The sequence below is a fragment of the Nyctibius grandis genome, chromosome 16 (assembly GCF_013368605.1).
Source record: "Nyctibius grandis isolate bNycGra1 chromosome 16, bNycGra1.pri, whole genome shotgun sequence".
Classification (NCBI taxonomy): Eukaryota; Metazoa; Chordata; class Aves; order Nyctibiiformes; family Nyctibiidae; genus Nyctibius; species Nyctibius grandis.
In genome coordinates this window covers 475,872-491,075 of record NC_090673.1, presented here as the reverse complement: position 1 = coordinate 491,075, position 15,204 = coordinate 475,872, and the positions used below count along the sequence as shown (strand labels likewise).

At 50.4% G+C, this 15,204-nt stretch overlaps 1 protein-coding gene and 1 long non-coding RNA gene across 2 annotated transcripts in view; both read left to right on the top strand.

The window, feature by feature from the left end:
* Window positions 1-119: 119 nt before the first annotated feature.
* Window positions 120-4,544, top strand: LOC137670713 (uncharacterized). The gene is made up of 2 exons (XR_011049341.1): window positions 120-1,086; window positions 1,353-4,544. It is a non-coding gene; the product is annotated as an uncharacterized lncRNA (long non-coding RNA).
* Window positions 4,545-9,255: 4,711 nt separating this feature from the next.
* LOC137670991 (collagen alpha-1(I) chain-like) overlaps window positions 9,256-15,204 on the top strand; it is a 49,759-nt gene continuing 43,810 nt past the window's right edge. Inside the window, exons 1-2 of the mRNA XM_068414208.1 lie at window positions 9,256-9,303; window positions 9,364-9,459. Coding sequence (XP_068270309.1) covers window positions 9,256-9,303; window positions 9,364-9,459 — 144 coding nt within the window. The remainder of the gene's footprint in view (window positions 9,304-9,363; window positions 9,460-15,204) is intronic.

The following is a 15,204-nucleotide window of genomic DNA, read 5'->3' as shown; positions in this document are numbered from 1 at the left end:
CTGCACTGCACCACCTCCTCCTGCACACGCTGCTCCACGCGCTGGGACTGCGCAGCCCTCCGGCAGCTGCCCCCAGCCTCCCTCGCTGCTGCGGACGCCTCTCCACGTGAGTACAGGACCGGGAGCTGACGGCAGCCCCTCGGTTGTCCCCCCTTCGTAACCCCTGCTGCAGGACAGTCACAGAAACCAGAGCTGTAACAAACTGCTGCGAACAGCAAGCCGTGAGCTCGCGGAGCATCGAGAAACGCTCAGCAGCGAGCCCTAAAAGTAAGGAAGAGCAAAAGATACGGCTGGTTAATCCACAAGCCCCTGGGCGTCCCACCCGAGCTGCCGTGGAGCCGGGGGGCTCTGGAGGCCTCGGCCCAGCGGGCAGCACCGAGCCGTGGCGGATGCCCTCTGCCCCCACCGAGGTGCGGGCACACAGCGGCTCCACCGCGGCTGGGATCAGCCCCAGGCTCATCGCTTGGTTTTGCTGGAGGCTGGCGGGGCCGGGGTCACTTGCTCAGCCCTGCCTCGGGCTCTCTCCCCAGGCCCTGGCAGGGCAGAGGGGTGCCCGGAGCACACGCTGCGCTGCAGCTCCCCAGGTGAAGCACCTCCGCTTTGCCCAGCGTGTCTGTGTGTCCGTCAGGACCGAGAGCCACAAACATCCTGTGTTTCTTTCGGGGCTGGATGCTGGCAGCAGCCCGGGCAGACCCCGCAGCACCCCGCTGACCCCCGGCCGAGCTGCCTGCGGAGCTGGGGCCCCGCTGACAATGTGGATGCTGTCACCTGCCCGTCGCTTTGGACAGTTGCCTAGTCCTTGCCCTGCCAGCTGCTAAAACAAAAGAGCTGGGCCTGTTCCCTCGTGCACTCGGGGGGAAGCACTGAACTCTGACGTAGTGCAGGATGAGAGTGGGATGCATTAAACCCTGACCTCAGCCTCCTTGTGATCGCTGACCTTAGCTCGCTCCCGAGCCAAATGCATGTCTTGGAGAAGTCTGTTGCTGTAATAAGTTATTTAGAAGTGCCCATCTGACTCTGTGCTGCTTTTTCAAGTCTCTGCTGTAGAACAAAGCTACATCATGGCAGCAAAATGGCAATTTTTAAGTAAGTGTTAAAACATTTTATATTGTAAAATACTGATTACCTAACCCTATTGAAATGCAATCGCCATAGTAATGAATAACAGTATTGTCGCTCTCAGTCTGGGTCGTACGTGTGCCCTGACCTGCTTTGCACTGCTCTTGATTGATCTTGCGTATTCTAGTTGGACAGAATGGTGACTAACAGTAGGTTTTGTACTGTCAGCTCGTATTTTTTATTTGTACATATGTAAAATATTTCTTGTCCAAAGATTCATTTCTGGTTTTAAGGCACCATACCCTATTGCTGGGATAATGAGCACAAAATACATTCAGGACAGACTGATTCCAAGTCTTTGCTTCAACTCCTTCCGATCAGGTAAATCATTTTCTAAAACTGCCTCTGTAAAGCAGGGCTCTGCGATGGGAAGGCAGAGGCTGGTTTGGTTGCAGGTGTGTCATATTTGGGCAGAAGAATCAAAGCTATGCCATTTGCACCAGAGGTTTGGGTGACCCCCTGGAAGTGCTCGTTTACGTGGAGGTTGCAACACCATTTTTGGTTCTTATTTATCCTGCAGGAAAGCAAAGCCAGACCTCACTGCCAAGCTTCACAAAGGCTAGATTGATGATGCCGACATCGACAAATGAACATACCATGGCAGCCTGGTCATTCGGCTCAGGTTCACTTGAAGTTCAAATCCACTCCGTGCTGTAGTACTATGCCCATCTCATCCATCTTTTGTCTTTCTATTTTTCTGCTTGTAATTTGTTCTGTAGTTTTCTGTGGCATCCATTTATAGCCTCTCCTGTGGCTTAGTGGACACTGCAGGTAGGTCGAAGCCGTCTGCGGCGATGTGTTCCTCAGCTTTGGGATGAAGGCGCTGCGGAGAGCTGACCTGCCCTGTTACTGCTGGTGGGAGAGTGGGGGCTGCGGGCTGGCGCAGGGCAGCCAGCACAGTCTGCAGAGCTCCAGGGGCAGTTCCTGCCGCCGGGAGATGGGGAGACGGCTGCCAGGAGCCCCTCCTCGAGGGCAGGGCTGACCGCCGCAGCTGGAGTGCTCAGTGGGGAGCGGGCTCAGGTAGCTGCCAAGCCCCGCGCTCGGTGGGGCACGCCCTGGGTATGTCTCGGAAAAATGGATGCACAGCTTTGAGTCCCTTCCTGTGGGATTCAGCTTAGAGAGCAGCAGCAGATAAAATTGGCGCTTTAGTATTTATAGCAACAGTTACGTGTGCTCAGCCGCCTTAGAGACAGCGAGCTCAGCCTTCTCTTCGGTGACCTACGAGAAACACTGGATGGCTCAAAGCGCTGACAGGACGAGCAGCTGGGACAAGCGGCTAAGGAATCTCCAGGGTGTATTTGTATAGTTGGTTCTCGCTCTTCTCTCTCTTACACTGGGCTCGCAAAGCTGCTTCAGGGATGCATCTGCAAAGAAACCTGAGAGATTAGTCTGATGTTCACAGCGTGTCTCTGTGCCGTGGCACTGCGAGGACACCCTGTACGGAAAGCACGGATAGAACAAGTGTGGTTCCTGTGCACAAACGCAGCGGCGGTGTTCAGAGCAGAGCTACGGCTGCGGCGAGCCGGCAGAGCCTGCAGACCTGACCTGCCCACCGACGGCTGGAGATCCGGGCACCTGCAAAGGGGAGAGGGCTCGGAGCCAGCGCGTGGAAGCGCAGCGAGACACGGAGCAGAGCGGCTGACTGTATGTGTTGTCTTCTCTGTCCACTGATTGTAGGAAGCTTTTTTATTGCACCTCTGAATTCCCGAGACCTTGGGCATCAGGTCAGCGTTTCCACAGGCAGGTTCATTTGCTGTTCCGTAACCTTTGTACTCACAGCAGCTCATTGCAAGGCTGGTCCTTGCATCCTCGCAGCCACTCCTCCCGGTTGGCATGTGCCATAGCCAGTACCAGCATCACTCTGCATCTTACTCCCTCCCTGTCCAAGAGGCGACTGTGGTAGCATTGGCCCAGGCAATAAGTATTCAGGGAGCCTGATGTTGATGTCTGGCTGTGGAGAAGCCTTCTGGGGCATAAGGGGAGGGGATGAGTCAATGGAAAGCAACAGAAGTGGATTTGCAGAGCTTTAGCAGATGTGCTTGGCTACCTTGCCTCTATTTCTAGGAGAAAACTAGTCTCTAGGTAGCTTAATCTTGTGGCTGATGGAGAAATTAGTTTGCCAAATTGTCATATGTCTGCAACAGAGACAGAAAAGCAGCAGTGAGGGGTTTGCTTACTGTAAAATACACCTTCTGATGTGAATTAGTAGTGACACGCTGCCTCCTGGATTTCTCACGGCAAGGAGCAGGGAGCGTGCCGAGATGACTCGTGGGCCATCCAGGCCAGGCTGTGCTGTCTAATGTGTTAACAATGGAAAGGCAAGAAATTCGTCCAGAAAGTAACGTAGAGTGTGAACTTTGTGATAAAATTCAAGTGTGGACAGTCGTAGCAGGTGTCTTCCCTGTGGGAGCACCTCGTAGCTGTAGTTGCATAGGCACAAACTTTGTCAGACTTTCTTCCTTTGGCTGTCACTGAGTTTACCCGCGGTGTTTGTAGGAGAGGATCCCCGGGAGCCTCCTGCGTAGTGAGAGGTTGTTGGTAGTCTGTAGCTTTGGGCTTGTTTGGTTTCTCTCCTGCCCCTGTCCCTGCTTTCCTGAGCTCCTCCGGCTGTGCCCGCACACCGCAGAGCCTGCTGGTCCACACCGGCACGTGCCGGGCGGGCGCTGGTGGCGAGGGCGTGCGTCCGCAGGTCCGGGCACCTCCTCTTCAGTGCAGCCCTAAAAATCTCCTTGGGGGAGGGAAAACGGGATGTGGCGCCTTTGGAGGCGGCCGGTCCCACCTTGGCCTTCACCTCCCCGCTGCCCGGGGGCCACGCGGGTCTGTCTGCCCAGCTCTGCCCGCCGGGGCCGGGGCGGCAGCGGGCACGTCCGGCGGGTGCCAGCAGAGCCCTCCCCAGCCCTCCCGCAGGGCCCGCGCCCGCGCTGCGTTCAGGTAATTACCTCAGCCATCGAGCCTTGACGAACAGACGGGACCCTCTCCCGGCCGCGGGGCAGGCGAGCGGGGTCGGGGTTGGTTACCCTGAGCCATACGACGCTGGCAGCGTTGCAGCGGGGAGGGTGCTCCCCTGCTCGCGAAGAAGCTCAGTAAGGTGCTGCTCAACTCACCCAACGCAGGGAAACCAAACGGTTTGGATATTCTGGTCATTTGTTGTGAAATCGTTTCCTAACAGCAACAGTTTTAAATGTCATCATGCAAATGGAAGACAGAAACCTTTTATGCAGTTGCAAAGTGTTTTTCTAAGATGTTATGCATTTTGTTGGGTTATTGAAAGTGAATTTAATGTGCATTAATCTTATGAATGTTACGATGTTTTATATTTATTTTAGATGACTCTCCTGTATTTTACAAAGGGAAGTTTCATTGTGTGATAACTTAGTTGTATTCTTAATGTAATTTGTTAAATAAAACTTGTTTTAATCAGTTTATTCTCTGTGCTTTGTGTTTTAAATTTTAAGTTCAAGAAGCTTAAAATACCATGGCTCTGACTTGCAGGAGTGGAAAGGGGCATCCCTCGGGACCAGCCGCTCGTTTCCCTCTGCGCCATCGCTGCGTTGACTTCGTCGGATCCCAAACCTGGATGTTTTGAAAGTAGTTAAGAATATCAGGAGGAATGAAACGTGAGTCGGTGCCTGTTCTGAACGGAGCCGCCGTGTAGCGGTTGTGGCTGTGGCACCTGGAACCGCTCCTGTGTCTTCTTGTGATAATGGGTTTGCTTGGTACAGGTGCTGTGGGCTTGGGCTCCAGCGGGCGCTGGGCTCCGTACCTGACGGGCGTTCTTTGTGCTAAATTGTTCTTCTGAACTTGACCCGAGCTGGTGGTGCACAATACGACCTCTGGCATCTTCTCTCACTCCAGCCAATATTTCTGTCTCACTTATTTTGAGTGGTCTTTGAATTAAAGGAGATTAATACCCAAGTTCCTGACATTCTCTTCAGGCACATGTTTTTATAACCTCCTTTTGAAAGTGAGTACCACTTGTTCCACCAAAAAATAAGGAACTGCATCTTGGAGCTGCTGTGGGAGCCGTCACCAGCACCTGATTGAATATCCCGGCCGGGGAGGAGGCGGCGTGGGGGGACATAAACCAGAGTGGGCCTGTCCCACACCCGGCTCGTGTCCTCCGGCATCGGCGATGCCTGCGAGCATCAGAGCCACTTCTGCCTCGTTAGCGGCTGCCACTGGACGTGGGCTCTGTGCTGTGGCACGGAGAGCGGCGTGGGGCTGCGCAGCCGCTGCCTGGAGACACGCCGAGCTCCCAGGACCCTCGTCCCCAGCCCTTGGTTTTGTTGGCGGTTGGACCCTGGGCCGCTCTCACACGGCACAAGCTGCCCTTCCTCCTGCTGCCGGTGAACGGCACTGCTCCCCCCCAAGGCCTCTGAGACCGCTCTGCTCTTGAAATACTCCAGGCTTTACCGAAATCCCAGTATTTCTGCTCAGCCTCTGATCTTTGCATTTCCTAATTCAGCTGCTCAGAACTTTGGGGTAATTGCTGAGTGTTAAAAAAAAATTGGTTGGCAGCACGGACGCGCCGGGCCAGCAGCCCCGGGTACCTGCAGGGCTGCGGGGGGGACCCGCCTGCCCGGGAGCGTCCCTGGGCGGGTGCGGAGGGTGACACTGGGGCTGGGTTACGTTGTACATCATTCATGGAATTTCTTTTCTAAGGAAAATCTCTAATTTCTCATTTCTTCTGCTCTGCTTAGCGCTCCCGGCCCCGGGCGCGGCCGCTTGTCTCCAGCGAGGTGTCTGGAAGGGGCCGGCCGCGGTCCCTGCGGTGTCGACGGTCGTGTGAGGCTTTGTGTGCCTGTGGCTTCGGTGGTGGTGGTGGTTTTCTTTTCTCCTCTCCCTCCTACAGCTTTAAAAATTAACTTGCCTGGGGAGTTTCTCAAAATCTTTTCCTTTCGCTGAGATGATGGATAAGCCGTGTAACCGATTGTCATGGCCCTGGAGAGGATAAACATCTTCGGCAGTTCAGAATAAAACCCCCTCGCTTCGTGGTTAATAAGTGTTGAAAGGAGAGTAAATAGGAATAACGCGGGATTTCCATGACTAACACGGTGACCACATCAGTGAGTGCTGTTGGGGGTTAAAAATGACTCAGCTTTTGCTTCCCGAGGGTGAGATGTTTTGTCCCGGCGCAGGACGGGCTGCCAGCAGTACTTTGAAGGCCTGGCAGACTCGCTGTAGCCTGGCTTGTGAACCGGGAAGTGCTTGAATGCGTAGTTAAAAAAAAAAGCCCTGAACTCCGCTCCATGTGTGCAGATTTCTCGCAGATAAAGGAGCCCACAGCTTTATCCAGCTTGTGCTGACTCTTTTCTTTTCAAAAGCCTTTTCAGATGTTTTCACTTTTCTGCTTGCTTTGTTGAAAGATGTAAAAATTTAAGACAACCACAAAGTAAACATTTCAAAACTTTCTGTTCTGAAAATTAGTGACATTTTCAAAATCCCTTGAATTCCATTTCGCACTATCAGAAATGGAGATGTTTGGGGGGTTTTAATTGACAAATTTTCCAGGCAGGTTTTTGTTTATTGATAACATTTCTTTTATTTTCCAAAGAAAATAGATTTATTATTCAGTAGAAACACTAGATAAGTAGATGTCTTGTCAAAATAAAGCAGGTTTTCTTTATTAGAGTGAAATAGTAATGAACTCATCTGCTTCCAATATTTATAAAGAGTAGGGAAGGCCATTAATTCTACTGCTTGTGAATAAAACCATCTGTGATTTCTTTCCATTTGATGTGTTTTGGTTTTAATATACATTTTTCACAAATAAGTGTAGGGATTTTTTGTGAAAATGTCACATTCAGAATCTCATAAAGAAAGAACGCAAAGAGGGGGAAACGAAATGTTTTGTTAGCTAAGTAATTTCTCACCTTGCACAGAGAATAAAACCCATGCCAACTTTAACACATTAGGCGACAGAACTACATGTTCAGCTCTAATGCAACCCGTGACATGTAACAAGGCAAACTGAGTATGTTTGGAAGTTTGTTTTCCTTTGGGAATCACACAGTACATTTAACCTAATCTGTCCTGACACTTGAATTATAACGTTATGAGCTTCTTCAGGGAAGCAAAACGGTAGATGCCTCTTTTTAAAGCAAAGCAGAAGTTAATAAAATGGGCGACGTGTCAAGGAGAAAAAGCCTGATCAAACCGTAGTGCAGCTCTCCGGAGGAAACGCGTTCTAGGCTGGGGTTTTTTCCACCAGAAACGCTGGAAGTCTCATGACGTACTTCTGCTGGGGGTGAAATTTGACCTCTAGAATTTTGCTCGATTAAACCAAAAACTGCGAGAACACCCCAAGTGGGACCACTTTGTCGTTTGACTTGTGAGTGTTGGATCTTAAATTAAACTGAGTGTTCACCCAGCTGCTCTGCCAGGGTTTATTTTACAGTCTTCCCACCCACTCACACGGTGGGGACCGGGCTGTGTCGTAGCTTTGCACAGCTGTACCCGCACACGTAAAGGAGCGTCTGCCCCGCGCTTGCCAACACGGGCTGCCATAGAAACCCCAGGTAATCCTGCGTGGTGGTGGCAGCAGGAGGGACGTGTCCCCATTAGCACCCCGGCGAGGCTTGGAGAGCGTGAGCCCCCGTGGGAGGGAGCAGCAGTTGGGGTTGGCGAGTGCAGCGCGAAGCCCTGGGGATTATGCTGATGATTCACGAGTGATCGTAAACTGACCTGTGAACAAAATGTTGCTGTGAAACCCCGTGTGTTACCTCTGTCCTCGAGTAACTGCAGCCACGTGTTGGAAAAAACACGTCGTCCTTCATTTGTTTCTTTTTTTTGCAATTCTAGCTGAAAACTTGCTGTTCATGATCAGAAAAAGGCCTTTCTGGGAAGGCTTAGCCCCAGACTTAGACAGAGTTGCTGGCAGTGCCCGGAGGCTGGCTCCTGCGCTGCCCTTGCAGGTCCTCAGAGCAGCCCCCAGCCCCTGAGCGGACCCACACCGGGCAGCCCCCCGCGCCTCGTGGCCCAGGCTGAAACATTTGCACTGGTAGCTTTTTTTCCTGAATTTTTAGTTTAGAGGATATTAAAAAAAAAAATAAAATACGTTAAAGCAGAAGCAGGAATTCACTGTTGGTTATCACTGAAAAAATTCACAAACTGGTTGTTTCTCCAGCCGCTTGGGGAGTGGAGGAGGGAGGGGAGATGGAGGGGACGTGGCCCCAGGTCCCGGTGCTCTCCGAGGTTCAGGGTCCACGCGCCCTGGCGTTGCCCGCAGCTGTCAGGCCCTCGCTGCAGCAGACCAGACGCAGGTCGGAGGAGACTGCGCTCTGCTCTTAGGAGAGTTTTCACACCCGTGCCCAACAGGTGAGTCTGCCCACTGGTTTGCCGCGTCCCTCCCTCCCTGGGCGCTGCCCTCCTGGGAGCACACGAGTGGGCTGTTCCCACGGTCACGCAAAGGTTTGGGATTTGGGTGGTTTGGGTTTGGTGGCGGCTGGGGGAGGCGCCTACAAAGTCACTGAAGTGTCAAGAGAACGGGGAGCCCGAGAGGTGCCGTAAGGTCATTTCAGGTCATTTCCCTGCCAGGGAAACGCTCCCAGCAGGAGTTCAGAACCAGGCGAGCAGCGCGTTACTGCTGTTCCCTGCAGCGTGTCCCGCAGGAGCACCCAAGGGCTTGGTCGGATGCACTAGGCAAAAAGCAGAGGCATGAGGTGAGCGAGGGGAGGGAGAGGGACCAACTGCAGCCGGGCCGGCCCTTCTCCTGAGCTCCTCCCCAGCCCTGCGCGGGGTGGGGTGGTGGTCCAGGCACTGGACGTAGTGTGAATGACACGGCAAGATGCACCGTGTGAGGGGCTAATGACAGCACACCGAGATGCTGCTAAATTGGATTCATTTCTGGAACAACACTTCTGCAACCTGTATAAACAGCCCCATGTACAAAATCCCCCTCCACCCCCAGACCACAAACAGCCTGAGTCGCCCGTGGCCACATGGCACAGAACCCACGGCACAGTAACCCACGGGACAGTGACCCATGGCATGGGAACCCAGGGCACAGTGTCCCACAGCACCGTAACCCCCGCCGCCCTCCGGCAGCAGCACCGGGCGGGACACGGGCAGGCCAGGAGCCGGGGGCAGCTGCGCGGTGCCGTGGCACGGCTGCCCGGTGGCATCCCCCGCGGTGGGATGCCGCTGCGAATTGCCCTGCCCGCAGCAGGGCTGAGCCGCATGAAGGTGCGATGAAGGAGGGGAGCAGCCAACGGGCTCCCCAACACGCACCTTTTTGTTGTGTAGGGACCAACGAGTTCGCTGCTGACGGGGAAAGCCGCCGTGCCCACGAGCTGGGCCACGCTGCCGGCAAAAAGCAAGAAGTACAAACTTCGGGGATACGTGAGAATCAGTTCGTTTCACGAGCGCTGGAGGTAACAGAGGCTGTTTCCTGTGACTGACTTTTATCTGAATTACACAAAGATTTTCTGCTCTTCCCACCTGCACCCACAACTTTTCCCACAGTCTCCCGGCAGTGACCTGTCGCAGTCGGCAGAAGCCAGTCGATGGACTCAAAGCCCTTAATGCAAACGTTTTGCCTGTTCTAACTCTAAATTCCTTTTTCTGCCCGAATGCCTACTTATATGAAACTTTTAGGAACTTAATTATCCTTGAGGCTTCTACCTCTCTGTGAAATCTGGTTTAAATCAGTAAAGAAAAGAGTTCAAAGTTATTGGGCAGGACAGGCAGACAGACAAGCATACAGGGATCACAGGAACCTTGTTTTCATAGGAAACTAGATTAAAAAAATCCCACAGCAGTTACCAGCCCTCTCGGTCTCGCGCAGGGCGATGCTCGGGGCAGGGGGGCCGTGGGGCAGGCGTGGCTGCCCGGGTTTATGCTCTTCGTAAAAGGGGAGATGGGAACAAAACCTGCGTCCCCAGGCCAGGGCTCGCCTTCGCCGTGGCTGTGGCAACAGCGATTCTGCAGCCTGTCTGCGTCTCCCAGCTGGATGCAGATTCATGACATCCCTGCTTGCTTTGGCATGCAAACCTGTACCTAATTTCTTCTGAAAAGGGCCCTGAGGAAGTCAGCAGATGTTATTATTAAAGCATTGAGTATCAGCAGCTCCTGAGATATTGTCAGTCCGTTAATGAGCTGATCAAACTGGGGAAAGCAAGGGGTTTCCCAACTTCTTATTAAGGAAAATAGGACCTCCAAGGTTAAAAGAGTTCTTTTAAACTGCAGCAGGTTTATAGGTTGCAAAATGTTCTTTAATCAGTTTATCCTTAGAAGGCCGTGGCTGTCCAGGCACAGGAGTGGGCATTATCCTAAACGGTCCCCATAAGGGAACAGAGCAGCTCTCTCTTGGTGGTGTTTGCTGGCATTTTTCTTGCTAAGTCGTCTTCTTAAGCCAATTCTTTGTGAATACTTTGTGCATCACTGCCAGCAGCTGTGTCCCAAGACCTGTTGATTTGTGAATTATTATGTTTTGCTGTTTGAAAGTTAAACTGATTTTCCTATCAATATATTTGTATTTTCACTCTGGCAAACCTTAACTCTCAGCTGTTTCCCAAGGCTGCAGGAGACACAAGATGCACGAGGAAGCAAGAAATGACCCTGAATTAAAAGTCTCCCTGCACCTCTTCGGTGCACTGCCTCACTCTGAGCCTATTTCCGCATCTGGGGATGCACCAGACACTGTTCTCCTAAAAGCAATGGTTAACGGGGAACCCACTTTGTTGTTTTTCTGCTATCTGGAAGTTTCCTTGGGATTTTTCAGCTGCAGGGATGTGTAGAATTTGGACAACAGCGCTAATGAGATTAGAGTAAATTGGTAACAGCTAAAAGTTTAGGAAAACCATTTATTATTTCTATAGTTCAGCAGAGGAGCGTGACGTGCCTTAACAGTGCCTTACCACTAACATCACAGGAGGCAGGTCCAACCTGACTAGGATAAACTGGACAAACCCTTGTCTTGGGGAGCTTCATTATATCCAAAATGCAATTAGGTAAACAGCTACAGAGGAATGATCAGAAAAAGAGAGTACAGAGGAGGCTCCTTCTAATCCTCTCCGTCTGCTCCTTGGTGCAAGGATGAAACGCACCAGCACAGCAGATCCCCCCGAAGCGCCGTGTCCAGCAGCCCCGTGCTGCCCTCGCCACGGGAACTCGCCCCTGCGCCGAGGGTGGCAGCCTGCCGTGCCCGCAGGACAGGCTCCGCGGCCCCGGTGCTCACCAGCACTTCCTTCTCGCTGTGGGTCACCGAGCTTCACGTCCACGTCTTGATTTATTTTAGCACAGACGTATTTATACCATCTGATAAGCAGTGACTGCTATAAATATGTCCGTGCACTCCCTTTCGCTATGCACCAGTGAGGAAGGGGCATGTTGTGATAAATTGACCCTGAAATACAGTGTATGTACATGATTTTAGAGACAGAAAGGATTGGGTCAGTTTGGTGTCTCTCTGTTGTGGTTCAATTAGTCATTTTTAAAGGCGTCTGCTGAACTGTGGCTTCCAGAGAACATTTCTGACATTACCTGTATTTTTAATCCCAACACGTGTCACTTGGCGAAACTTTATGGACACTAATAAACAAACAGGCCCTGAACTGTGTCTTGGCATCAAAGCAGCACCATCCTTTTCCTGCTTTCCCCTCAGTGGGGACAGCAGCATCCTGTGGGCAGCAAAGACCAGAGTCCACCAGCATTTCTCCATCCCCTGCTCTGAGACCTCCAAGTAACCCACAGCCTGCCTTCCTAACCACGGACATCACACACATGTTTGGGGTCAGCAAGGGCCCTCTCTGTCCTGGGTCATTTCTGATGGCTTCAAATGATAATGTGTACCAGAGAAATAACAAACCTGAAAAAAAAGTCAGTAGGTAAACAACACCAACAATCTCGAGGTGGGTCTGGTTATGGAGGAGAAGGAAGGGCACTGACACAGCACACCAGGAGTCCCCCTGAAGCCGGCATGACCCCACACAAAGTTAACCAGGTGCGAGCCTGCAGAGCCAGGCTCTGACTGACCATAAAAGGAGGGGCCTGGGAAGGTCTTTCTCATCATCTCCTCCAGGTGTAGAGCCAATTAGCAGCCATTTGCAGAATGGCTGTGTTAGACTTGCTGCTGGCTGCATCTTCTTCCAAACTGTGAGTACCAGCTATATTTTTTCATATTTCAGAGGAAGTTTATAATTAGGCTGGAATTCTTCAGGAAGAGGCAAAGTCTGTGCTGGTTTGGGTTAGATTGTTTTGTTAAATCTTGAGAAAAACTGTTCTTTGTAAAAGAATGTGTGTTGGCTTCCAGAGAAATGGCTGAAGACCTTTCCCCTCTCTGGTATCCAGGGTGTTGTGCATTTCTAAGCTTGAATTTCTTTTCTATTTAAATATTTAAAGCTTGTCTTTCCTTTTGGTTTCACAAAACTTGAACTGAACTGGAGAGATGGTGCATGCTGTGGGAGCAGAAGCTGTGTTAGCCCTGGTCGTGTGGGCCTTGGCTGTGGGAACACTTGCAGTGGGCATGGCCAGTAACTGAGTAGCCCAGGAAGGTTTGTCAAACACATGTTAGAAGGAGAGGGCTCATTTCCCAAGGAATTTTGGATGGTGGTTTGTCTCTGCACAGGGCAGAGCAAGAAACCTCGCTAGGTGAATTAAGTAAAGTGAGCTTTACTGCTCCATGTGCTTGAGAAGTTGGCTGCCTTTTCCCTGCTACACGATTGTCTGCCTGGTTCGTGCCTGAACTGCGTTTGGGTAGTGATGCTCTGGGTGTCCACAGCCAAATTGTTTAACTCTTCAGATGTGTATTTTCATTTTATTTCTTAAAACGTCTTTCAACTTCAGCAGTGTTCCTTCTATATTTCACCTGGGTGAAAGAGCCACAGCTGCTCTTTAAACAAGAAGCCAGCTGAGCTGTGTGTGGGTGTATTTCTGTGTAGCACAGGTTACCCTTTCTGTGTTGTGCTGGGCAAAACAAGCTGAGGAAGGTGGTTCCTCACACAGTGTGTCGTTATACCGTGAAATGCGTTACCGCAGGTTGTGATGAGAGGTGGGAGGGAAGAAGCTGATGGAGGGCTGCTAGACACAGAAACCACCTGTGTCTCGGGAAGCTCCTTGGCCATGGAGAGTCAGAGGAGCGTCCGTGGGATGCACCGCTCTGCTTCGGGCATTTGCTCCTGGCCAGTGTCAGAGTCTTGGTTGCGCAACTCTTGCTTTGACCTCTCGTGGCTGCTTTTGTGGCTTCCATTAGCTGGCCACAGATCTTGGGTGGGAAGCTGTTCTGCAAACTTTGCATCATTAAAGATGCAGAGCAGGAGGGAGAAGGAGGAATATCGTTATTGCTGTGAGTACAGAGATGTCCTCCCTGTGTCTGGCTGGAGGACAGACCTGGGAGCGCGGCCAGGCTGTCCTTCTGCCGCGGGTGTGTGGTTAGAGCTGTCCGTGCGGCGGCTCCGGAGGCAGGAGCATCCTCGGGGCCGGAGGGCAGAGCGGGCAATGCCGCGGGAGCGGGACACCTCTGCCAGGGCAGGTGCTGCCGCGCCGGCCCCGCTCTGTGTTCCCCTGAAATGGTGCAGCGGTGAAGGCTCCAGGCATTAATTCATTAGAAGTTTTTTCGCCCAAAGTAAACCTGAAAGGATTGAAGCGGTAATTGTGCGCCCTTCTGGTAAAACACCCCACCCCTCGTGCTCTTGATGGCTGCGTGTATGTTGGTTAGGTCACCAAAACTTCAGAAAACACAAAAGCACTTCATGTAACCAAAAAGGACGCTAGATACAGCCCTATTCCTGTATCCACAGAGCTATTTTGGAAGAAGGAATTTTATTATTTTGAAAAAAACATACATGTATCAAGATACAGATTATTTTTTTCTTATCATAACACCCAAAGGAAACTAGTGCAACTTTTGGCAAATTAGAAACAGGCTTGAGTATTAGACTTTACATTGATGGTACTCGGGTATTAATCCATTAAAGTAATCAAAAGAGCTTAAATAAGAATCTGAAGGCTGCAATATATATGTCAATGAACAAGCTGTAAAACTTCCTGAAAAGGTGATTTCAAAGCCATATTGCCCAAGCTTGGCAAATTGCATATTTAATTATTTTGTCAGTCCCTCTTTCTACTCTAATCTTCTGGTGAAATACCTTTAGACATATGAAATCAGTTAAGGTAATTAGGGTATGATGGAATTAGGTGTTACTTGATTTTTAAGAAAGATACCATCCTCTGCCTTGGTATAAAATGTGTGCAGACCCCAAAAGCTAGACTGTATTGTAATGTTTTCTTTTCTATAAAGATCAAAGGTCTCCAGCCCCTTTCAAGATGTTTGCAGAATTTGTTTCCTAATTATCCCACATTTACTTATTTGTGTGCTGGGACATCAGAGTTAACTCTTTGATTGTAAAGATGAGATGGGACCTTCATCCAGATGACTGCAGGCCAGCAAAAGCCTTGCATCTCTAAACTGTTTTTTAGATTACCTGGCTCCTCTAATTCCAGCGATCTGGCGCAGTTTAAGGCATGGCAGATGAGGTGTTGTGTTTGCTTTATTTTAATACCCCAGCCCTCTACAGCAAAGACTTGTTTTTCCTCAGTAAGAGTTTACACCTTCATTAATATCCTTTACAAGTTTACATACTCTTCATAAGCAATAGTAAACTATTTAGTCTTTGATTTGTCTGGGAGTTGGAACTGTTTTCACCAAACCTTTATGATCTTTCCATCATGTGGTGCCTGAGTTTCTTCAGGAGAAATTTCTATAAAAGTTTTGAAATTAGAATTTTTTGGCTCACTTCATTGACTTTATTTTCCCCCCATCTAGAGAGATATAAAAGACTGACAGGACACACCAGAAATGTGAAAACAGGCTGTAAGGTTTGCAGTTTCAGTTGTGAAGTTACCAAAATAAAGTTGATTAGAATAGCATGAAATCTATAAAATAAAAAGTAAAACGTTTATAGGGGAAGTCTAATATGAAACATTTTTAAACAATGTGTTTTATTTACTTTTTATACATTTCCTTTCTCATATTCTTTTGAACTTTTTTGAATCTTCTCATATGTTTCCTAATTACATTTGCCTCTACGACTCCTGTCTCTATTTTTTCCTTAGTACTGAGGGGGCTGACTGTTTTTCTTGATCAGT